The 24684-nt window shown below is 39.5% G+C and overlaps 2 protein-coding genes across 3 annotated transcripts in view; both read left to right on the top strand.

Annotated features, from left to right (window-relative positions):
• The first annotated feature begins 8675 nt into the window (after positions 1 to 8675).
• Positions 8676 to 16635, top strand: pycr1b (pyrroline-5-carboxylate reductase 1b). The gene is made up of 9 exons (XM_034688668.1): positions 8676 to 8834; positions 9485 to 9578; positions 9955 to 10025; positions 10199 to 10378; positions 10619 to 10726; positions 10847 to 10960; positions 14173 to 14265; positions 15092 to 15255; positions 15395 to 16635. Exons 2-9 carry the CDS (start codon positions 9512 to 9514, stop codon positions 15567 to 15569), a joined length of 972 nt encoding a protein of 323 aa, XP_034544559.1. The 5' UTR covers positions 8676 to 8834; positions 9485 to 9511; the 3' UTR covers positions 15570 to 16635.
• A 5991-nt stretch (positions 16636 to 22626) lies between these two features.
• mafgb (v-maf avian musculoaponeurotic fibrosarcoma oncogene homolog Gb) overlaps positions 22627 to 24684 on the top strand; it is an 18488-nt gene continuing 16430 nt past the window's right edge. Inside the window, exon 1 of one of the 2 annotated variants that reach the window (XM_034686913.1) lies at positions 22627 to 22911. The gene's annotated coding sequence lies outside the window, so the exon portion shown is untranslated. Of the gene's footprint in view, positions 22912 to 23219; positions 23571 to 24684 lie in introns of those variants that run through there. The other variant, XM_034686914.1, reaches the window with a different exon arrangement.

The following is a 24684-nucleotide window of genomic DNA, read 5'->3' as shown; positions in this document are numbered from 1 at the left end:
CTCTGTTTTTGCCAAATGTTGTGCAGAACATTGTGGAGAGCTAAATCTTTGGTCTCAATGGAGCTGTATCTATGCTAGCTCGACTTGCTGAGCATCCTGCAATTTCTAGAAAAACAATTAAATATTATAGCCTCAAACCACATGAAGTTCCTGTTACCCCCACCCTAAAAAAACCTTGAATTTGAAAGGCTGAATGAATTTTGTTTGTTGTTTTTAGTGCTTTTTTTTGTTTGTTTATGAATGTATCTGGTTAAGGCGAATATACAAACCTATTGTTGAATTTAGCGGCATGACTCGATAATCTTTTGATCAAGTTGAAACATAAAAAATGCTAAATAAATGATCTATTTTAAACTTTAACAGGAAATATTCAGTTTACATTTTATTATTCTGTTTCAGAAATAATTTTGTGAGTTTTCACATATTTCCAAATTGTACAAAGAGAAACTGATATTTTTAGCAGTGGGGGCCGAACAGGTTCACAGCAGCAGAATGTCATGGATATGATCCACGGGAGCCTGTGACACCAGAGAGCACAAAAATCTAGCGCAGGGGCGGAGCCAGACCTCTTTCGAACTGAGGTGGCCAAACTTGGGCATTAACTATCTTTCCTCACATGATGAATAATACACTTTTCATACTTTAACTGCTAACGTAAAAGTATCAAACAGATTTTGTATTCATGTGTATTTCCCTTTTGTACTTTAAAAAGTCACAACAGAAAGGCAGAATTCAAATCACTTTGATTGAATTTTTACGAAGTAAACAAAAGATTCTTGTTCAAAGTCCGCATTTAAAGTACTAGCAAAAGGAACATATGTGACATTGAAATGCAAAGAAAGCTACTAATTGCCCGTTGCAACACAGTCCAAATAGTTAGTCTAACTAAAGTACTTCCTCTGATGAGGCAAACAACAATCACTGTTTAGGATTTTAGGGTGGCCATGCGGCTGCCCTTAATCTCTGGACGGTAGTGACATGCATTATGAGACGTGAATGCATATAGAGTGAGGGAGAGAGGAGTAGTCTGGAGCTCAGTGTACCATGTCCCCAGGCAGTTTAAGTCTATAGCAGCATAACAAGTGGCAGGTCCAAGGCAAGTTTAAGCCCTAGCTGTAAACTTTATTACAAGGAAAGTTTGAATTATGGAGGGTGCCTGCCCTTAGGCCCAAAATAGAAGATGATGGGGCCTGCCTCCCATACTTCTCTTAGATACTTTATGTAGGACTACCTAAAACAGACCTGCATTATTTGAGTAATATACAAACTGGGAGATAGGGAACTATGAGCTCTTTGAGATATGATCATTCTGACCATTTGGAGATTTGTAGGTGTGAAGACAGATTTTATATTTTAATCAAATCATTTTTTTTGGCTCCAGTGCAGAGAAGGTGGTTTGGAGGTACACTAGCAGTCAAAAGATTGGACACACATTCTCATTCAATGGTTTTTATTTATTTAAATTATTTTTCAACATTGTAGATTAATACTAAAGACATCAAAACTATGATATGCTATGGTTTAGTCATAATCTGGATTACAACTGTAGTCAAATAGGCCTATCCATTGTGTGCTAACCCTACCTCTGAACAACAACTGATGGTCTCAAACACATTAAGAAGGCAAGTCATTCTACAAATGAACTCTTGAAAAGGCTCATGTTAATTAGAAACCATTCCAGGAGACCACTTCATGAAGCAGACTGAGAGAATACCAAGAGTGTGCAAAGCTGTCATGAAGGAAAAAGGGGGCTACTTTACAGAATCTAAAATATAAAACATATTCTGCTTTGTTTAACACTTTTTAAAAATTAAATAATTCCATATATATTCTTTCATAGTTTTGATGTCTTCAGTATTAATCTACAGTGTTTACAATAATTAAAATAAATACAAACCCTTGAATGAGAAGGTGTTTCCAAACTTTTGACTGGTAGTGTATGTGATCTTGATTCCTAGTTTTTGTCAGTACACGTGCTGCATCATTTTAAACAAGCTAAAGTAACTCCAGAGACTTTGTAGAGCAACCCAAATGTGGGCATAGCGATGACTTAATCTAGAGGTTACAAATACAGAGACTAGTTCTTCTGCATTGTATTGAGACAGGTCGTGCATTGTATTGTGTTGCCCAATGATGGTGTCTGATGCTAGTATGACGGCAGCAGTCTGTGGCAGCTGAATCATTATGTAATGTTTATCTGAGGTGTTATAGGCAAAGCTATACAGTGAGTTAAGTGGTGACCTTCCAGATCTTTATGTTCTTGAGGCATGCTTCAAGTTTCAATAAACTAACTTGTCTTCCTGTAGCTTAATTTGTATGTATAAATGATCATCTGGATGATATGAAAATGAGTTTATTGATGCTACTTTGTGGAAACAGGTGAATATAACCACTCAGAGCACCAATCCTTGTAAAACTCTGTTCCTAACTTTGTGGTGGTCAGTTGTGTTGTGTCCTCAGTGCTCAATATCTGATGGAGAATCCTCAAATGGACTGTTGTCTTGAAGAAAGTCACAAAACTAATTAGCCACTGCTCCCTAGAGGAGCTTTAGGAGAAAAGGAGGTTAGATACGGGTCAATAGTCAGTGAAAGCCCTTGAATCAAGAGAAGGCTTTTAAAGAGAAGTTTAATTAAAGCTAATTTAAGTTACTGCGAACAGATTGATCATGTTGTAAATAGGTGCTTAGGGTAATGCTCCCCCAAGCTGTCAAGTTGCAATCAGGTTTTTTTTTCTGGTAGCTTATTTGAGTCTTTTTTGGGGCAGGGATCTTCTGTTTAAAATGCAATGTTGTGGAGGATTGAAACACGGTTAAAATGGTTTTAGAATAAACAAAAGAAAGGCTAATTTTGATGTTTCACTCCAGGGATCTTATTTTCACCAAGTCGACACACACAGCCCCTCCCTCATGTTCTTTTCCACCAGGAGGTCAAAGTACAGAAACAACCATGGCAACATTTGCACGCTCGGTCAATGTGTTGGTGGACACAAGTGTACCGATAAACAGAAGCATAATCAACAGTTATCCTCCTGTGACGGTCCGGTGACCTCCACTCCTCCTTGAACTAAAGAAATCAAATCAGTACAGTTTGCTAAGTACATGCTGAGCTGAGGATAGACACACAGACTCTGGATGACACATTCATTACACAGCTTCAGTCTCCACTCGCTCTTTTGGGGGTTTGTTCCTGATTTGTCTGAGAGATTTGGTGATGTGCTTTGGGAAATCCTTTATTAGTTTTGGGTTTAACACAGAATTGAAATCTGACATTAAAGTGGATGCCTTAACTTTCTCTGCTGTCATTTCTCTATGATGTTCATTTGTATTCTTTCTTATCTCTGACTCATTCTTGTCACTCATTCTGGTCTCAGACTGCAGAGGGGAGACGGATGCACACTCGGGAAAGATTTTCTGTCTGTCTGTTATATTAAATATGCACATCTCTCACTCACAAAAGCTACTGCTCTCCCTCTCTGTTGCATTTTCTCAATCCTGCACTCTCCCTTTTCTGTTGTCAAGAACACACAAACACACACACTTACACACACACACACCTCGGGGCCCTAATCACAGCAAGCAACAAATTGTTGTGAACGCTTCACCTCGATCTGCTCGTTGTTCTGTGGAGGGAAAGGAAAACTAAAGAAACAGATTTGTGCGCTGTGGTATTTTTAATAAATCTCTTGGGGTTTTGTCAAAAAAGAAAGAGCGAATGAGTGCTGTCACGCCTCAGCACACATGCAGAGTCTGAGTGATAGATAGTACAGAGGCAGGCACTGGTAAATTAACTGTGTGTGTGTGTGTGTGTGTGTGTGTGTGTGTGTGTGTGTGTGTGTGTGTGTGTGTGTGTGTGTGTGTGTGTGTGTGTGTCTGTGTGTGTGTGTGTGTCTGTCTGTCTGAGTGGCAGCGTTGTACGGATACATCACTGAAAATTGTGGTTGTTTGAGATGAGGTTGGAGTACAGTTTTGTGGGTGATTATTCCACAACCCGATGCAACAAGAGGATGGGGACACAGTGCCCTCCCCCATACACGGCTCCATCTGTTATTCTGCACTTTGGAAACATCAGTGGAGAATGAATCATTGTGTTAGTCCTGAATTCCCTAAAAAGTTCTGCATTATTCTGAGAGAGAAAAACAGTGAGACAGTCTGACGTCCTTCCTATCAGAGACTCTCCCTCTGATTAAATCTGACATTACAGGCTGCTGAGGACACGCAGTCATGTCCTTTCGGATGTTTGGGGAAATTCAAGAGGTTTAACAGACATTGTGCAATCACTCTGAAAATATAAAACATTTAGATATTGTAAAGTATCTTAAAATTTGATTTGAAAACATAAATTAATTTGAGTATGGGCCCGGTTATAGACAAACTGAATCCTTTGTTTCCCCGGAGTGCATCAGCACAACATCTTATATCTGACTCAATGCGTCCTTAATGCAGTGTTATTCAAACCTCACAGCTCTATCTTTTTGCACAGACTTCCTATTAAAAGAAAAGAAAAGAAACAAAAGCCCAAGCACAAAATAAACCCAATTTATGTCAATATCACCATGACATCATATTTTCATGCTTCCTTTTTCAGCTGCAGCAAAATGTAGTCAAGGGGGGGTCGGTTTTTGGCCAATCGTGCGCCCTTTAAATTTGTCATTCCTCAATCTATCTTCCAGTTTCCTGCTCTGTCTATCGTCCTGTTCTCTGAATATAGGCACAAAAGCCCCACAATAAACAAAAAATGAAGTCCAAGGTACGTACCCTTTAGATAAACAGCATCTGATGTACACGCCCCCCCCCCCCCCCCCCCCCCCCCCCCCCCCCCCACGCCCCCCCCCCCCAAAAAAAATCTGACAACATGTCACAGTTATTCAGACTTCAACAGATTTGTCAGATTGGTAACATTACAATAAAGCAAGGGTTCCTGCCCTCCAGAATTTTTTTTTCTTAATGTTATCTAAGAAATAGTACAATTTACCCATAAGGGTACAAAATATCCACAAAAATAGTAGCTAAACTTGAAATAAAACCTTGACAATAGAAACTGTAATGAGTTTTCTGCCTTTCGTTATGCCAGATGACTCCTAAGTTTAGGGTTAGTGAACAGTTAATTATCAAAAGCATCATAGCAGTAGGTTAATTCACAACGTCACAATCATATAGGTAGGCTCATTTTCTGAAGACCAGCGAAATGAAGCCACATTAAATCAATTTGAGGGACAGTGGGGGTCACAAGTCTTTGGCAGCTATATTTTGGGGGTCGCTTTCTGAAAAGTTTGGGAACCCCTGCAATACAGGACAAATGACACCGTGCTTGATTCTAGTTTTTAGATATCCAATCTCAAAACTCATTAGCTATCATCTGATGACTTCATGACAATATCCTATAAGACCATTGGCCAATTTTAGGACATCTGGTAAATCCAGAGCAAATGAAGAAAAGAAGTCTTGACTAAGACTTCTTGGTAACTAAAACTTTAGAAACAAGAGTAAATGAGGCGACCTTCACGAACAGAACACACATTAGTTTATGCAGCCTGTTTGCTTCTAACATAGCCCATTATCAGGCTACACAAGCTTTGTTACAACTTGTTATGACGAGATAACTGAACAGGATCCGTAAAATCTCAAAGGTGCTTCTTAAAAATATAACTGCATTATTTTTTTGGTACATACTCATTTGAATTATTCTAGACTGCATAAGGTGTTTAAATAAAAAGTCTATCATTATTACATGGAATTTATCAGTAACAACTAAATACAATTAAAACGATGTACAAGGTGTGGGGTTGTACACCTATGAAGAATGTACTGGTGATAAGATATCTTTGCACCCAGCTGAGCTGACTTCAGAAGCAGAGTATAGAACAGCTGGTCAGACATTCTGCTGTATATATAGACTGGAGCATATGCAACCCCTCCGTCTGCATTCATATCCAAAAGCCCTGTGAGAAAATAAACGGAATGGGGCCTCTCAAAGAAGACATGCAGCACCCGTTGTGAAGGATAAATTTAGTCTGGCATGGTATGGCATGAGGGGAGAAAGAGATGGGCACACAGACGGGAGGGTCAGTCCTATTAAAAAGTGCAGAGGGAGATTTTTAGCATCAAACTGACAGTTACAGGCCAAGTTCATGTCTAATTTTAAGAATCTGCATTGGTGGTCTACCAGGGGACGGGTAGCCAAACTGCATTCGAATGCCACAGCTCATTAGAGCTCTCTCCGACTGATTCTGCTTTATTTCACATTCTGTCAAATCTAAGGGGAGAGGAAGCAGCACTGGTCCACAGTCTGCTGTTAGAATAACAAAGCTTCATTCAAATTCAGGTCCCTCAAATATCACAGCCACCTCAGGTCCCCTCCGGTGCTTCAGTGACTCATCTTCAAATCTCAGTGCATTTACATTCAAAATAACAAACGCTGAACATGTGCCCAAACCACTCAGGTGGAGGATTTTGATGTTGGCATGTGAAAAAGTGACATGTCATCTCAAGGGGAGAATCTTTAAAGAGGCAATGATTTCTGGTGTGACTGAAGAACTTTGTTTAATTCCATTCAGAGGTGTCTACTGTGCTTTACTGGAATCAATATATTAAACACACTTTTAAATGGGCTCAGTTAAGGGCCGGGAAATCAAAGGTATAATTTGTTCATCATAGCCACAATGATTTATGAATTATTGAACTGTTTTTTAAATCAGAAGTACAAAACATCCCCTAGTTCAATCATCTTAAATGGTAGGGTTTGACTGTCTTTATTCCTTTATTCCTTTATTCAGATCCCCATTAGCTGCCACTAACACAGCAGCTATTCTTCCAGGGGTCCACATAAAACAAACATATCATACAAAATATGCATGAAATACAAAACTGAAAATGCAACAAACATGAAACACAGGAACAGAAAAATGCAACAAACAGAGAATACAACAACTGAATATACTACAAATGTAAGATACAACAACTGAAAATGCAACAAACAAGATAGAAAAACTTAAAACTGAAAATGCTATAAACAGGAAATTGAGCAGCTAGAAATGCTACAAACATAAAATAAATAAACAGGTATTCACTAAAATTCATTAAAATTCATGAGTGTTAGGGTTATTATAAAGGTGTTCCTTTAAAAGTATTTAAAACTGGCTTTACTGGGGTCTTCCATCATAGTAACTGGTAAATTTTTCCACAGTGTGATGGCTCTACACATAACAGATCTGCTCACTGCATCAGTTCTGGGTCTTTTCTTAACTATCATTTTTAGTAGCAAATTAAATATGTTTGGGTTTTGTTGTGTCGGTGAGACTATATATTTAAGTGTGCCTCTTTTAATTTTTCATTGTTTTCTGACAATAGTCTATGTATAAAGTTACATTACATCTGTTTCATACAAATTACTTTGAAGGTACTGAAACAGGACTCAGTGTCAAGTGTGCAAATTTGACTTAAACAGATGTTGTTTGAGTGATAAGGCTATCTGTTTGACATTTCTTTAACCCTCCCGTTATGTTACGGGTCAAACTGACCCATGCTAAAGTTCAAAAATGTGGAAAAAAAAAAGTTTAAACTATTTTTTGGCTATGAAACTTCTTCTGCTTGGCTTAATTAGCGTAAATAACATGAAATGAAAATGTCTTGCCCAAGGACACTACCATTTGACTGCAAGAGCTGGGATCAAATAGAAACAAGCTGGAAGCCATTGGGACAGTGAGGGACGAGTGGGTAGAGCAACTTCCACTACTCTATAAACCTGGCCCCAATGTCGCAGTGGGTGAAAGGCTAGTGGCATTCAGAGGTTCCTTCCATTTTAGGCAATATATGCCTTCCAAACCAGCTAAATACAGCATCAAAATCTGGGCAGCATGTGACAGAAGAGGTGTCTCCTGTTAATTTACATCACTTCATAAAAAAAACTATAATTAAAAATGTAAAATTAAAAAAACAAAAATCTTTGTCATGTAAAACTATCTTATTTATATTTAGATCTTTCCAATGTACATTAAAAAAAGTTTTAGCATGAATTTTCATGAAAACGAGTGACTTATCCTCATTTAACAATGATCTGTGAGAGTTAAAGAACACCATTGCACTAAACTATGATTTAAATTGTCTGTAATGGAGCTAATAATGAAATTTAAAAATGTTTATTTGGATTTTTGGGGGTTCTGACACTTTTGGATAATTAAATATGCCCCGGGTCAAGTTGACCCAGGAACGTTGTTGCTGTCCCTAAGAAACGAACATAACAGGAGGGTTAATTGACTAAGTTCCTTTGTATGTATGTATTAATAATGATGTGATATGCATACTGTATACAGTTGCACTGCAATAATAGAAAGCGTTCACTTGTATTTCCCATGTGAGACTGATCTGCACACTTTTACTCATAAAGCACAATGTGTTCGGAGTTTTTTTTAGCACTGTCATCTCCGCCCTCACATTGCAAACCCAGTCTATTTGTTGAATCAGTCATGCACGGTCTTTGACCAATATAAACACAACCTACTTCTCCCCTCACAGCTCCTATATTTGACCTACATTCTTCCTGGCAGCATCATCGTAACGAACCCGGAGGGCTGATGCAACTGGGCGATGCGAGCGACAAACCCCGCCCCCTTTGTTGTGATCTAGTTTCTTATTGGTCAACGTTCGGATTCTCTCGCTCGTGATTGGCTCTTCTCGCTGCTCCTCACAGTTATGGCGCACATGAGGGGTAGAGTGAAGAGGAAGCCACGTTTACACGAAAAGTGGTGATTTCTGGGGTTTTCTGACACCGGGAAATAACGGTCACGTCGCCTACCAATATTTTCTGACTCTGAATCCACAGCTGGAATATCAGGGAAGGTAATATCTCACTATTTACAGTATTTGCTGTTAAATTTCGATTCTAAAAGCTAGCTTTTTCAGAAGTTAGCCGAGGACAGCTAGCTAGGAAATGCTATAATCTTTCATCAGCACCAAATGTCCTCATCTTAAAGCTGGAGGAATTACCTGTTTTAAGAATTGATAAGACAACAAATGTGTTCAGAGGTGATCTAAAGGTAAAAAAAGGAGTGTACAGTGTGTGTTGTGAATTATATATAATAAATAAATAGGATAATTGCCTGAGGTTTAAACATGTCCTCAGATGACATGATGTAAATGATCAGTACACCCTGAACTAGTCTTTTGTTTATGTTTTATCCATATACCCTTCATTTTAAAGTAGACATTCTATGCAAACATTAGTAAAATTGTCTGCATCATTAGAAGATCATACAAAGATGCCAAAGTGTCAGAGAGGGTCTTCATCATCTTCATCATCTTCATCATTTGCTCTCTGTGGGCTTCATCCAGGATTTCTTTAAAGACTACATCATCAAAAATTCTTGCTCTAGTGTTTTTAAAGTTTTAAAATGTTTCTGTTGCTGTAAATCAGACCGTTTGGATTTCTTTGTATTGTTTTTATACTCACTGTATGACAGCTTACATCAGGTGTCTGACTGGTTTTACAGGTCAAAGGAGCCACTTCATCAAACAGGATGAGTGTTGGATTTATCGGAGCAGGCCAGCTGGCTCACGCCCTGGTGAAAGGCTTCACGGCTGCCGGTGAGACCAAGTTGTTGTTGCGCAATATTTGCCTTGAACTGAACTTGATCTCACATCACTGACAAGCAAGCTCAGAGTCTTATCCACTGATTTTAGGTTGGATACGGATCAAATGTACTACTTATCCACATGCTTCAACTTTTGTAGCGTAACAAAAAAGCCATTACTGTATTTGCATAGTTCTTTTCACAACTATAAAGATCATGTAAGTGTCTGGATATTGTTTCTGTGTAACTTTTTGTTCCTGTATTCATCCTATGTAGGTCTTTATTCTTTTCCTTCCTCTTTAGACTCAGATTTGACATAACAGCTGTCACTTTCCATCTTGTTCTGCATCCTCATACCTTCCTCTCCACTTCCTCCTGTTCCTCTGCAGGTGTGATTGCTACACACAGGATTACAGCCAGCTCCCCAGACACTGACCTGCCCACTGTGTCAGGGCTAAGGGTGAGAAGATAATGTGTGTGTTGGAGATAAAAGTGGTGTGAGCATTCATTCATGTGTATGCGTGGGCTTGTCCAAAGGTCAAGATGTGTGTGTGTGTGTGTTTCCATCATGACACCTGTTTCCCCTTTCCTTTTTTTCCATTTATACATTTCTCTTTTCTTCTTCTTGTGCAGAAAATGGGGGTTAACCTGACGACTAGCAACAAAGAGACGGTGAATAAGAGCGATGTTCTCTTCCTTGCTGTGAAACCTCACATCATCCCCTTCGTTCTGGATGAGATTGGACCAGATATAGAGGACCGGCATCTCATCGTCTCCTGTGCAGCAGGTGTCACCATCAACTCCATAGAGAAGGTTGGTTTGACTCCGTTACCTCAAGCTCTTAATCTGCTGATCCGCTCTGGATGCTCCGTCTGTAACCCTCTGCACTGATTCTTTTTTGTCAAAATCAGCTTTCCCTTACCCTTCTTTCCCCTTTTTTTTCAAATTAATGTCATCAAGCTGTTTATGCATGCATCTATTGTGTAAGGAAAACAACAACCTGCCTCCCTTTCACACCCGTCCTGTGTTGTTGTCATTGCTGTGATCTTACAGAAGCTACTTCAGTACCGTCCCACTCCTAAAGTCATGAGGTGTATGACAAATACTCCAGTGGTCGTGAAAGAGGGAGCAACGGTGTACGCCACCGGGACACACGCAGAGGTATTGTAGTGCAAATGGCTTATGGATGAGTTCGTGTTCATACTTTTTACAGCTTTTATAAGGTTGTCTTAAATGAAAGTAGTTCATCTCAGTACCAAATTGTTTTCTTCCTCTTCCAAGGTGGAGGACGGCAAGTTACTGGAGCAGCTGATGGCTAGCGTGGGTTACTGTACTGAGGTGGAGGAGGACCTCATTGATGCCGTTACAGGCCTGAGTGGAAGTGGACCTGCCTATGTGAGTAACATCCGTGCTTTGAATCAAAGAGGTGAATGAGTTGTGATGGATGAACCCAGAGTCGGAGTGAAATCTATCCTGCAGAGGGTTGTGGACCTCGTTGTGTGGTCTGGACTGCAGAGAGTCTTCTATTTAATCCTAAACAGACCAGATAGAAGTCCTTTGTAACATTGATTATTAAACTTTGAGGATGCATGATTTTTTTGCTTTCCTTTCTTTCCACTTCTGTAACAACAGAGTTGTTATTTAGTTTGTTTTGAAGACCGTATTTAGCTCTCTGCAGATTACTGAGAGCTCTTTTGGATTTACACTACCAGTCAAAAGTTCACCTTCTCAAAACCTTCTCATTCAAGGGTTTGTATTTATTTTAATTATTGTAAACACTGTAGATTAATACTGAAGACATCAATACTATGAAAGAACATATATGGAATTATTTAGTGAACAAAAAAGTGTTAAACAAAGCAGAATATGTTTTATATTTTAGATTCTGTAAAGTAGTCCCCTTTTTTCCTTCATGACAGCTTTGCACACTCTTGGTATTCTCTCAGTCTGCTTCATGAAGTGGTCTCCTGGAAAGGTTTCTAATTAACATGACAAGTTGTCAAGAATTCATTTGTAGAATGACTTGCCTTCTTAATGTGTTTGAGACCATCAGTTGTGTTGTTCAGAGGTAGGGACTTCACAGCCACGGCCTTATCTAAATATCATTTATTAACGTTGTTAAAACGTAACTTTTGCGTCATGTTTAGTACATTCAATATCAAATAATGACCCCCAAATTATTTTACCTAAAACACATTTAAAGTCTTAATATATAGAAAAAACAAATTAACAGCTGTAAGTCGTACATTTTGGGGTATTTTTGCTACTTTAATGGTGTTAGTAATAACAGCTTTGATTTGGGTTGCATGATATTAGAAATATTACAGTGATTTTTTTTCTGTGGTCAGTATTGAGCAAGAAAAATACGAAGGGATCATTCAAGTTATGAGTTTTATGTCATTCATTTACAAATACAATTAAGGATCATGTTTTTATCACTGGGATATTCTGAGTTTAGATTATTCTGACGAGACCAACCTTCCACCTCAACCTTACTTGGTTCAGCCCTCTGCTAGCTTCACTCTGATAGAGAGGACAGGTGGAGCGACACATTCATTGTTTCAACTTTATAAATAGTTTTTTGTTTTGTAGTTTGCATTTCCTTCATGTGATCTGTAATTTCTTTAACTCTTTGAAATGAGAGCTCACAGTCCTTTGCTGCCTGTCCGCTCACACAGAAGCAGGCTGTATGTGTGCTGCAGGTGTGGAGCCACTAAGAGCAGACACATCTGCTCCATTAGTGTTCCTCATGTGCAGCCACTTCATTAAGCAGCAGTGTGACGAGGTGCTGCTGATAACAGAAATACACTGACTGCACAGTCGGCACATGTAACAGACCACCTGCCTGGAGCAACCAGTCTACATAATGTGTTTACATTAGCCGTGTGTTGTGCATGTTTACAGGCATATGGAACACAGACAGGAACTCTGCGGGTACAGCGGTCACTTCACTTTGTGCTCTGATGAAACTTTGCACCTTTTATTTAATATGAGAGGTAGTTTCTTGTAGATAACACATGGAAAAAGACAGCATTGCAAGTTTTTCTTCTGCATCAAGAAGTAAAAATAATGGCAGTATGTGTTTTAGTGAGCTTGCATGGCATTGCACGTCCTTTTGATATGACTAATGCACAGGCTCAGACTATGATGACCACATTTAACTAGCTCTGGTTGTAGCTTTTCCATACTCAACTTTCTGGAACGAGAGATTTTTACATCAGAGGAGGTTGAATGTGTGCTTTTTTCCTCTCCTTTGTTGTCTCCTTTAAAGCCCAGCTGTTTTAATACCCATCATTTTTTTGCAAGTATCAAATATTTTCTGCTTTAAAAGTGTATAATGTCAATCCAAATAAAAAACAGACAGAGGTGTGTGGTAGGAGGAGATGGACAATAACTATGTGTCTGTGTTAGGGATGTACATTTCAAGTATTTTCAGTGATCCATCTTTGGAAATGTTAACGATCAACTATCGATTAATCATTAAAAACAAAAAAATGTTTTCCATGTCAAAAACAATGCCAAATGTTTTTTTCTCCTGGATCAAATTTTCCTTCACAACACAATGTATATAACTGACGGTATTAAATATCTACGGATCGTATTTAGGTGTTCAAAACGTTAAACACGCTGAATATCGACGTGTGGAGCAGGCTCATAATCTCTGCGGACATACAGTCATAAAAGTGAAGGCTCAGACTTCAACAAGGGAACTGAACAGAAACATATTTCAGACTCACAGTGTTCAGTTTTCTGTCTACTCGTTCTTATTGAGAACAATAAGCATGTGAACGTGGTCAGGTGTCGGTCAGGAGCACAACCGGGTCATAATCCGTTCGGCGTTGGAGAAAAAAAGCACTCGTGGAGACCTGTCACTCAGCCGCAGCCCCCAACTGAGCGTCTCCGCTGTGAGCAACACCTTCAGTCAGCTGATTCACATGAAACATGCTTTAAACTTAAAACACCTCCCTGTTAGCTGAACGAAGTATGAGACCACATGATGTTTGTTCCACGTGAGGGAAAATCCAAACAAAAAAATGTGTTCGAGTAAGTTCTTAACAATCAATTAATTGATATTCGATTAATTGTTCACATCCCTAGTCCATACTCAGCTTTCAGTCAGACCTTTAGAGATCTTTACATCAGAGGAGTTGAATGTGTGCTTTTATATCTTGTACAGTTTCCTCTCCTGTATTGTCTCCTTCAAAGCCCAGCTTTTTTAATACCCTTTTTTTTTTTTTTTTGCAAGAATCAAACATTGTCTGTTTTAAATGCGTATCATGTCAGTCTGAGTAAAAAACAGAAAGAGCTGTATGTCAGAGTAGGACATGGATCCATAACATCTGAGTTCATTTTGGCCTTCCTGACTGTGAGGAGGCAGCAGGGATTGGGGAAACCTTTTAAGTGGATGTCTTTATTTAACATTCAGTTTATGGTTCCACTTTATTCCACACAGGCCGGAGGTTAAATAATACAACAGATTAAAGATAGCAGGGCTAACACTAATCTGTCGACAGAAACTTCTGATGTGTGTGTTCGTGAGAGATGTGACGGTGTCGCTGCCTTTGGGGGAAAACGTACAACTCTGTGTGATGTGTGTGTTCAAACAGGCCTTCACCGCTCTGGACGCTCTGGCCGATGGTGGAGTGAAGATGGGTCTGCCCAGGAGACTGGCTGTCAGGCTTGGAGCTCAGGCCCTACTGGTCAGTCGTGTTTGTGTGTCTGTGTTTCTTCTGTCTGTCTTGCTGTGGCTTTTTTTTTTCTCCAAATTGAGTCATCTTCATCCCGTGGTCGTCTGCAGTTTTTGGAGCCTAAAGTAAAGGAGAATTTAGTTACTGCTGTTAATGCTTCCAACATTTCTTCTGTCTTATAACTGCTGACTTGAATTCACTAAAAATGATGAAACTGGGGAGAAATAAAAACCCTGTTGGGAATCTGAGTTGCCAAAATAAAAAAGATAAATTTCCGCTCATAGTTGTTTCCTGCAGGGTTCATGCCAGTGATTAAAACGAGAAGGACTCAATGCTGAATCTTCATGATGCTTCTGTTTTCAACCTTTAAACACAAAAAGATGCTGATCTTTGTCTTTGAAATCCAGACACTGTTTTGATCACAATTTGTCATACAGGTGACTGATAATAACTCACTTCAAACTGTTTGGATAATTGTAGCAGCTGCTTCAGGCTCAGCTTGTCGGCTCCTCTCTGCATTTTTATGAGCAATCATCTGTGTTTCTCTTTTTTCTGTAGGAGTCTTTCAGATTTTGTTCTTTGTAGTAAATATTGTTTGTCTGAGAGTTTCTTTTTGTTTGAGGGAAGCACTGATACAGTCTATCTGCTTGTTGTAAGCCAACAAGATGACTGGAAGATCTTTTACAAACGCAACTATCTCTACATCAGTTTGAATTTAAATTTTGAAGCCCCTTTATCATCATTAGTGATGTCGTCTGCGTTATTTTAAAAAAGTGAGAGGATTAAATCTACTACTGAGTTGTCACGCTGCATTTCTTATGTTCTTGTTGCGCTTCAGGGAGCAGCTAAGATGCTGCTGGACTCTGAGCAGCACCCTGGCCAGCTAAAGGACAATGTGTGCTCACCAGGGGGCGCCACTATCCATGCCCTGCATGTCCTGGAGAGCGGTGGCTTCCGCAGCCTCCTCATCAACGCTGTTGAGGCATCATGCATCAGGACACGGTGAGAAATCAAACATCTGCTGAGGTTGCTGACTACAACTATCAGCTCCTCTACAACTGAACGATCTCTCTCTGTCTGACACACAAAGAAACATCTGAACTGTAGAACTAACTGAGGGGTTTCCCTGTCACTCTCACAGGGAGCTTCAGTACCTGGCAGACCAGGAGCGAATTTCTCCAGCAGCCATTAAGAAAACCACATTGGACAAAGTGCTCCAGCAGCCCGGAGTCACAGTCAGCGGAGTGGGTAATGGGAACGGCAGATCAGGGCTCAGCCTGTTCAACAATCGCAAGCCTGGAATCAAGAAGAACTGAGTGTGCACAGGCAGGCACACACAAACACATCACAACTGTACTGACGTGTACAACATGTGAACAAACTCGCATCTTAAACAGCTGTTCAGCCAAACAATGTTGAAGGAACAGACTCAGGACTGGACTGAAATCACAACAGAGTTGGCAGCAAAGCCAAATAATCTCTATCATACTTGACTTCTGTATGGAGAGTGGAGCCGCTGTGTTTCAGGTACATTGCTCACAGTTATAGCCTTATAATTACACATTACACATGAAGAGCAAAAGTGCATATACAATCTGTTGTCGTCTGTGTTCTGGTTGTTAAACGTAATGACCCGGCAGGCCATCATGAGATCTGGTACGCACCAGGCAGCAGATGGCTGCTGGGATACCATCAAGCTCTTAATGTACGTCTTTAAAGTCTGTCTTTAAAAAATGAAGCTACGATGTAAATCATCATGTATTCTTTTTCCCGTGCTGATAATTATTCTGTTTGACTGATAGTGTGAGTCGTCAGTTAGAAGACTGAATATGACTTGAACAAAGAGATGTTATTTTGTCATTTTCATCATGTTACATGAACACTACAGTTTCATATCTCTGCAATGTTACAGTCGGTTTTCAGGCCCATGAGGAACACTTTGCCTTTTGGACTCTGAAAACATTATTTTTTACATATAAAGGTCATTCCAAGCTTAAAAACTCCTGACTCAGCGTTTCCTGATGACCCCTCTGTTAACTTCCTGCTGGTTGTTTTGATGCTTGAAGACATTGTGGGTCTTAAACCCTGAAGCTTGATCTGCTATCATGAACCACCTGATGCTTTTTCTTACCACAAAGCCATTCTTTCACTTTCTCTCATGAGGGGAAAATGCTGCCGTTACAGGAAAATGATGTATGAAATGAAAATGTTCACATAGAGTATGATGTATAATACTTACATCAGCCTTCAATCCGTCCTTATTTTGTGTTGCTCTATGTATTTTTATGTCAGTAATATTACATGTTATGTTTTTGTTTTTTTGACATATTAACTGCTGAGTCAGTTCATCGGTCAATAAATCATTACAGAAGCAGAATCCAACACTTGGATCCAAAGTCTCCAGATCTCTGAGCAGCATGTTTGTAATCTTGGGGGGGTTTCCCAGACTCACTGTCCAGACAATCAGTGAGCACTTAAGATGCACCCTAACCTGCAGATGGCGCCCTGTGATCAAACGACCCATTTGCACGTCTGCAGAGATCAAATTACCTTCTTCAAATAGCTGCCAGTTTAGAGTGCCTTAAAATTGACCCTGGACTAACATTAAGCATAACTGCATTACTTAACTTAACGTGAAGTAGCTGAGATGCTTCGGTTATATGCTGTCCCCACTCCTCATTGAAAACCATCCCATCGTCTTCTTTTGTCTCCATCACCTCCATTGGCTCGTGGTTGCGTTGTGATTGGCTCTTTAAAGAGAAAACACGGACCAGTTTTAGAGACTTTGTGTCAGTTTGACATGTACTTGAATACACAGCTAGATGTATCCAAATACTTTATATCCCCTGTGATTATGTACTGTTTTATGTGACATTAATGGATCGTTATTGCTGCTCAGTGTGTAGAAGTGCAGTCATTTGAAGGGGAATTGCTTTATATACAGTTTGGTATTTTATTGCATTGGATCAAACTAGGGAGCTGGTAAAGTTACAAAATAAATCAGAGAGTCATTTAAGAGAAAGAAGATTAAAAATGAAACCATCAAGAGGGAAATTGTCTCCTTGGAGGAACTGCTAACAACTCAGATTTATATGAATTAAAAGATTAAGATTAAAAGGATTGGTAATCAATCAATCAATCAATCAATCAAGCTTTATTTATATAGCACCTTTCATGCAAGTCAAATATAACCCAAAGTGCTTTACAGCCATTGAAAACAAGAAAGAAGCAGAAATGAAATAATGGCAAGACATATTAAAAACAAAAATTGATTTTAAAATAAAGACTAATGCATATCAACAACAATAAAATATGTGTAATTAAAATAAATTAAAGCGTCAAATAAATATTAAGAATATAGATAGTTAAAATAAATAAACTAAAAAGGGTAAGAATGAGCGTTGAAAATAAAATAAAAAATAAAATTAAGGCTAAAAATATCAATAAAACTGAGTAGATAAATACGAAAAAATCAATACATTAAATTAAAATAAACAATTAAAATTAATAAAAAATAAATGAAAAAAAACAGTAAAAAGTAAGTAATAAAGTACTTAAACCTACATAAACACCAGACTGAATAAATAGGTTTTTATTTCATGTTTAAAAGTCTCAATATCTCTATCAGCTCCTCGCAGATTCTCCAGGTAAGGTCTCAGCTCGCCAAATGTTCAAATGAGCTCAAATGGAAACACTCGAGTCAATAACAAACACCTCAACGCTGTACTTGAGTGTTTGTTGTTTTCCCGCTGTGGTTGCTGTGAGTGTAAAAACAAAGTCTCATTGAGTCGTGCCTTATTGTGATAGTGTAGGGCAGATGTACTGTAATAACAGGACGTGTTAGGAGATTTCAGTAGCTGCTGCCGACTTCAACTCAGTGAAGTACTTTTTAAATATTTGGACCCATTCCTCGGCTCCAGGCGGCTACATTTGGGATTAACAGATGCCACTCTGCGCTGGAATGAGATTGGCCTGCGGGTCTATTCAGTCAACACACAGGTGCATAATAGCAAAGTAAAAGTGATGGAAGAAAAGTGACGGTTTGTGAAGAGCCATGTCCTCATTATAATTGGGCAATTCGTAGCTGTTGTAGGATTATTTTATTTTTTTCTTAAAGTAATGCACACACCACTGTCCCTTGATTAAATTGCGCTCGGCGTGCTGTAAGTGCACTTGGGCTGTTTATTTGTGCGTGCAATGGTTTTTCCTCCGCCACTGAAGTGCCTTGGTAATCCCTCCTTTATTCCGAGAGGTTATTCTCCGCTTGCTCCTGCCTCTGTCCGTTAAGATTAGCCGTTCCTGGAGAGACTTCCATTTGACTCTCATTATTAGACTTGTGTTACCTTACTGTGGTCTGCAGCTTTGAGCACCTCTCCTCTACCTTAGGTGAAGACGACGTGCTCTGTGTCAATCATCCTGACAACCAAAGAAGGTCTAAGATGGCAGTTCAATGGCAGATAATCCTGAGTGGAAAGTTTCAACAATGTGCGTGTGTGTGTGTGTATGTGTGTGTGCACAGAGTCTGACCCAGCATGGGGCTTCTATCCACAGGTAGGGCCAGATGCTACCTGTCATCTCCATTCAATCAATGTAATCACTGACCTTTGCAGCAACATGGTTGTTTGCATATCGTGTCAAGGCCGGGAGGAGTGTACAAAACACAGATGAGTGAATGGATGGATGGATGCTCTTTTTCTGTCTTTTCTCCTCCATCAGCACCACCACACATCCACCTCAACCTCCCTGCAGTAAAAAATAAAGAGAGAGGAGACAGGGATGATGCATTCATGGTCAGAGAAACAGGTTTCACTGTTCTTCTGTTTCACTGTTTATGCACTGCTGTGTTGTCAACTGTGTGTGAGTGTGCGTGTGTGTGTGTCTGTGTGTGTGTGTACACTTGTGCATAACTATGATCTTGAGGCTGATACAGTATCAGCTTGTTGCAGCTGTCTGCTGAAACGGTTGCAGAAAGAGGAAGCTCTGACAGTTACCACACAGGCAGGGAGTGTGATGGACCACTCTGCGTAACATGTTCCATGTTATTGATTTTGTCAAGATGATCAATACATCAAAAGGAATCTATGGGGTAGTTTCCTCTGTGTGCACCTTTTGCATATTTATAATGCCTGAAATTCAACTCACATCTTGACATCGATCCAAAAAGAAGGTCCCTGAAAAAGGAACACTTGTTTTTGTCATCAAGTGCCCACCCCGCCTGAATAAATAAAGGATAATTTAGTGGCACACACAACTAACTTTGTCTAAAATGCAAGTTCTGAGCAAAATCCACAAAAGTACCCTAAAGCTCCTGTGAGGAACTTCTGATTTGCGTCGATTTTGGCGCCCCCTGTGGACAAAGCCGTCCCCTTCATCCATTTTACCACCATCCACTTTGGGTTCACAGAGGGCTGGAGCCTTTCTTAGCTACCACTTGGGAGAGCAGGGGTACAGGATTGACATTTAGACTTATGAAGACAAATAACCAGACACACTTACCTTAGGGGCAATTTAGAGTCACCAATTAACCTAATGAGCATGTCTTTGGACCGTGAGAGGAAGCCAGAGTACCCGAGGGAGTAAACACACGTACTGGGGGGACATGCAAACTCCACACCCGACAGCTCCTATTCCTGGCAAAGGATTCGAACTAGGAAGCTTCTTGCTGCGAGTTGACAACATAGTACCTCATATCTCTGTTGACTTTCTCTACATGTGTCAATTGTGTTTTTAACTACAATTTATCCTTCTGCCCATAATGGCCTTGACATGCCTTTATAATAACTGTATAGAAATTCATCAGTCTTATTTCTTATTGTATTATTTGCTTTTGTAGCTCATAGATCCATCAGTATCACTTTCTGCCTGTTTCATAACCCCTTGAAAATTCATCGCAAAGGCTTTAAAGTCTTACTTAAAAGCAACACTTGAGCAAATGCACTCTGTGTCAATCCACCCTTCAAAGTCCATGAACAGTTTTGCAGGTGTTCTGCTTTCCTCGGGCTCTTCAAGCAGTGTTAAAGCACTACCACAGTGTAGGAATACTCAATTACAACAGCAATCTCTGCATGTAAGAGTGCTCATTCTGCAGTTTGGACCATCCCAGGGAAATGTTATACTGGCTTGTGTTTATTGATTGTTGTGGGCAAGCATCATTTTAATGTTGCAGTAGAAAGAGTAGGGGGTCATTTTAACTACCTGCTTTATATCGGGACAGAAAAATTAATGCAAAGTCTTGGATTGTGATGTTATCTTATGTAACTTCATTTTAATTAGTGAAGGCTGTCAGATGATTATTGTTCCTACAAAATAAACTGAAGTAGAATTATAAGGAATAGTATATATTTGTATTAGAGTACATTAGTACTAGTACTTTGAAATTGCAGTGATTGAGGAAATGCACTTGTTTACTTTTGTTACCTGTCAGCGATTAACGCTGGGTAATTTGGTGTGTTTCTTCAAGATGCAGGATGCTTTTTCTTTCCTACCCGAGAATTTGCATTCATCAGTGGTGTGTTTCATGGGTGGCTTCCCGAGAAATAATACAAAACACATCACATCATCCACTGTCATCAAATCTATGCTGAGTGATAAAACGTCTCCGGATGAAAAATCACTAAAATTGCTTTTTGATTTACTTTGAAAAATAAGAGATCCAGAAATTGAAACCCCGCCCTGCACTCGGCAGCATGATTACATTTGAGCTATTCATCATTTCTTAAAAACATTGCACTCTCAGCAGCCTGCCGGAGATGTACTTTGGTTTGTTAAAGGACTGTGAATGAGATAACAGTAATGAATATAATAACATAGCCTATGTTTTTAAATCAAAGAGGCATTATCTGGAAATAGGCTGCTAATATTGTTTGAGTGCTCACTGTTATTCCATCTAATGTCATTAGTTTCAGAGATGGAAATGGAGTATTGATAGACTATAGTACATTGGTCCTAATAGTGTTGTTTTGGTTTCAAGTTGTGCTGGGATGGATGGCATATGAATGATTATTTATTTATTAAAGCTTCCTGCTTTCAGTTCACTTCTGAGTTATTAACAGACTGAAAGGTATGATATTAAAGTTCCAGACTGAAGAAGTGTTATAATTTTCCTACACAGATGTTGTGAAAGTGAAATACTGTTCTGAAGAATGTATTCATTACATGCAACATCATGTCCTCCTCGACAGGAAGTACAACAGTGATAAAAATCTGCGTGTCAGCGAGATGATTCTCTCACTGAGGCCATCAGCTGAAGTGTCCTTCCAAAGAAGATACTTAACATTTGGAATATTTATTCCAATGTGGTGAAAACTGTTCATCTTTACAATGTTATAAAGGATGCTTGAAAAAACTTTTAACCACTGTTACTTAATTATACTCATAACACCAACCATATTCATAAAAGGGTATTCTTAAACATATTCATATTTTCTACTTGAATTCTGTTGATGCAATATCTGTATTTATATTAATTGTTAATTTTCTGCCTCTTCCTGCACAGTATATTATTTATCTTTACTATTTTTTTGTGTGTATTATTTTTTTTAATTGTGCAAATAAATAAACATAAACATTTAGGAGTGAATTTGTCTATGTGTATACATGTTTAGTAGTTTCAGAAAAAGTACTAATTTAGTTTCTGTTTTTCTTCTCATTAATATCATGAAGCCTAAATCAAAGCTGAAATTGTATCATTACAATGGATACATGCTTAAATGTGGAATAAGCAGATTCAAGATTCAAGAAAGCTTTATTGCCAAGTGAGCTGGCACACACAAGGAATTTGACTAGTTGAATGGAACACTGGTACTTCACAAGACAGTAAGGACACAACAAGACAGTAAGGGCAATAAATATATTAACACACATCCAAAAATTCTAAATGAAAATAAAAAATACTATCTGTACAAAGAAAGGTAAAGAAGTACTTTTAAAGACATGAAATAAGTTAACTTAGCCTAAGCCAGAGTGCACATTGGTACTTAACATTCAGTAGTGAATTTATTTCTGTGTATATACATGTTTATTAGTTTCAGAAAAAGCACTGATTTGGTTTCTGTTTTTCCTCTCCTTAATATCATGAAGCCTAAATCAAAAGCTGAAATTGTAGCAGTACAATGGATAAAAGCTCAAATGTAAAATAAGGAGATTGTAATATATTTCACTCTGAGGTTATTCTTAACTCACAAAATTGAGATACTTCCACATCTTGATGGTAGTCAATAAGAATGACTCAATCAGGTGTTTTATTTTGGATTTTATCACCCTGTGCTATTGTAGGAACCAATCAGTACTTTAGATGTAAACTCTAAGTTTAGACATTTGCATAGAGGAGGGGCCGTGTTGTCACACTCTCCATACTAAGTGCTGTGTAAACGCTCCATCACACAGTAGTAGAGTCTCATGTCTCTTTAAATGCGGTTTGCGTTGATCCTTCATGAATGAAACCATGTGATCCAAACATCATTTGACGTCTCGCGCCTCCGACCATAGACTAAAACAAGAGAGGAAGGAAGGAGTGGATTTATCTGGAGAGCGGCGAGAACGCGTGAGCAGGAAAAACATTTCTCCAGCTGTCTCTGTCCACACCGGGTCGACGAACCATCGGCGAACAGAACCTTCGCAGGTGCGGTGGGTGAAAGAAAGACGCCGGTTTGACTTCTGGTGAGTCAGCTCTGTCGAAATCAAGACTGAAATTCCTTTAAAAGTGCTGATATAGACGTGTTGTTTTGCTGAGTGTGCACAGACACTACCGCTGCCATACCGTTGTCACTGCCGACACTGCGCGCTTTGAGTACCGCTCGTCCCGATCATGTGCGCGCTGTCCCGTTCGGCCGAACTAAAGAGCAGCCGGACGGTAATGCTGAATCATCACGATCCGGTCCTCATCCAGTCCCCGTTCATACTCTGCCGAGACCGTCGCTCTAACGGCCACGCCGACCAACCACCCGGCGCTCTCATAATAACACAGACAAAGGGGGGAGCACGTTACGCACGGTGATCAAGCTTACAGCGAAGCCATGTGTCGGAATTAAAGACCGGGCAGTGAGTTCGAGCAGGCAGGCTGTCTGTGCCGGTGGTATGGCTGGGGATTCCCTTGTTTGGTGGCTTGTATACTGGTAGATATTTAAAAAGGTTAAAGTGAGAACAGATAGGGTAACACATTGGCTTGGAGCAGCAACTTAAAAGGCAGCAGGAGGAGCCCCCGACGGAAACACATAAGCTCCTCCGACTGTCCTCTCGTCGAGGTGCTGAAGCGGCAGCAGTGGACACAGACTGGAAGCTTCTCCGCTGTCGCTTCACGAACTGACTCGTCGGTCGAGGTGAGATGTCCAGTCAGCCGTTTGTTAAGTTAGCTTTCTCTGTCGGTTTAACGGATTCCTGAGGTAACATTTTGACATAAACACCTGACGGATAAAAGAGCTCTCTGTCACCGTCCGACGGTTATTATCTTCAGTGTGTGCTCAGCTGTTAGTGGACGAGCGGCGGGGACTCTGTTTTGACATTTGCTTTGTGTCAGACGCCCCAGACCCTCAGACCCTGCTCCCCCGTCAGGCCCTCAGTTCATGTATGTTTGAACATCAGGTGTAGATATGTGATGTTCGCGAACGAGTGGGTCTTTTGAACTGCTCTTTTAAGTGAACGATGAGAACCGAGTCATTCATTTGGGAGCCAGTTTTATCATGTCACCTGCATGCCCCATGAGTCTTTTGTTCACACTTATTGTCTACACTTTGTAATTGTTTACATTGTTTTGATATGGATTGGAGTCAAGGAGCTGAGCTGCAGTTTGTAAAGTAGTTCAGGTGTAGAAACACCAGGTGGGTAGTACAATTTTGCATTCACATTTTTATAATGTCATAATTTTTTTTTTATTGTATTTATATTTTTATATAGGCCTATATTTATTCTTATTTATTATTTTTTATATTTTTTTCTGTAGGCCTATTGTTAAAATGTTCTTGTGTGTAACATTTTACAGCAAAGTTGTTTTGAAGGAAGTTAGTTTTTATAGTGCCCCAAAGTTTTTTAGGTGAAGGAAAATTCAAAATAGTGATCTCACTGTGGAAGCATGGGGATATGGAACCATCTTATGGAATGTTTACCATGCCAAATGAAATGATAATCAATATTTCAGAATAATTCTCACCAATAGAGTATGTATATTGGTGGGATGTGTAAGTTTGAATTATTCTGATCCAAATCTTAGCTTTTAACTGCTACCAGTGATTGTTTCCTTGATAAAAATGAGTTACCCCTGGTTGACTTCTAACAAATTAATCAATAGAACAATGAGCCAAAGAGCCAGTCTTTTGAACGGCTCTTTGAAAGGAACCTCAAGATCCGGTTCCCTTCAAAGAGACATAAATCCCATCTCTAGTACGTTTTTACGTTAAAGTGACTCATGCTGTCGGTCTGAACAAAGACACACCGGCT

Source organism: Notolabrus celidotus, chromosome 7, assembly GCF_009762535.1.
Source record: "Notolabrus celidotus isolate fNotCel1 chromosome 7, fNotCel1.pri, whole genome shotgun sequence".
In the NCBI taxonomy this organism is placed as follows: Eukaryota; Metazoa; Chordata; class Actinopteri; order Labriformes; family Labridae; genus Notolabrus; species Notolabrus celidotus.
Note: the sequence above shows the minus strand (reverse complement) of the source record. Positions and strands in the feature narration are given on the sequence as shown.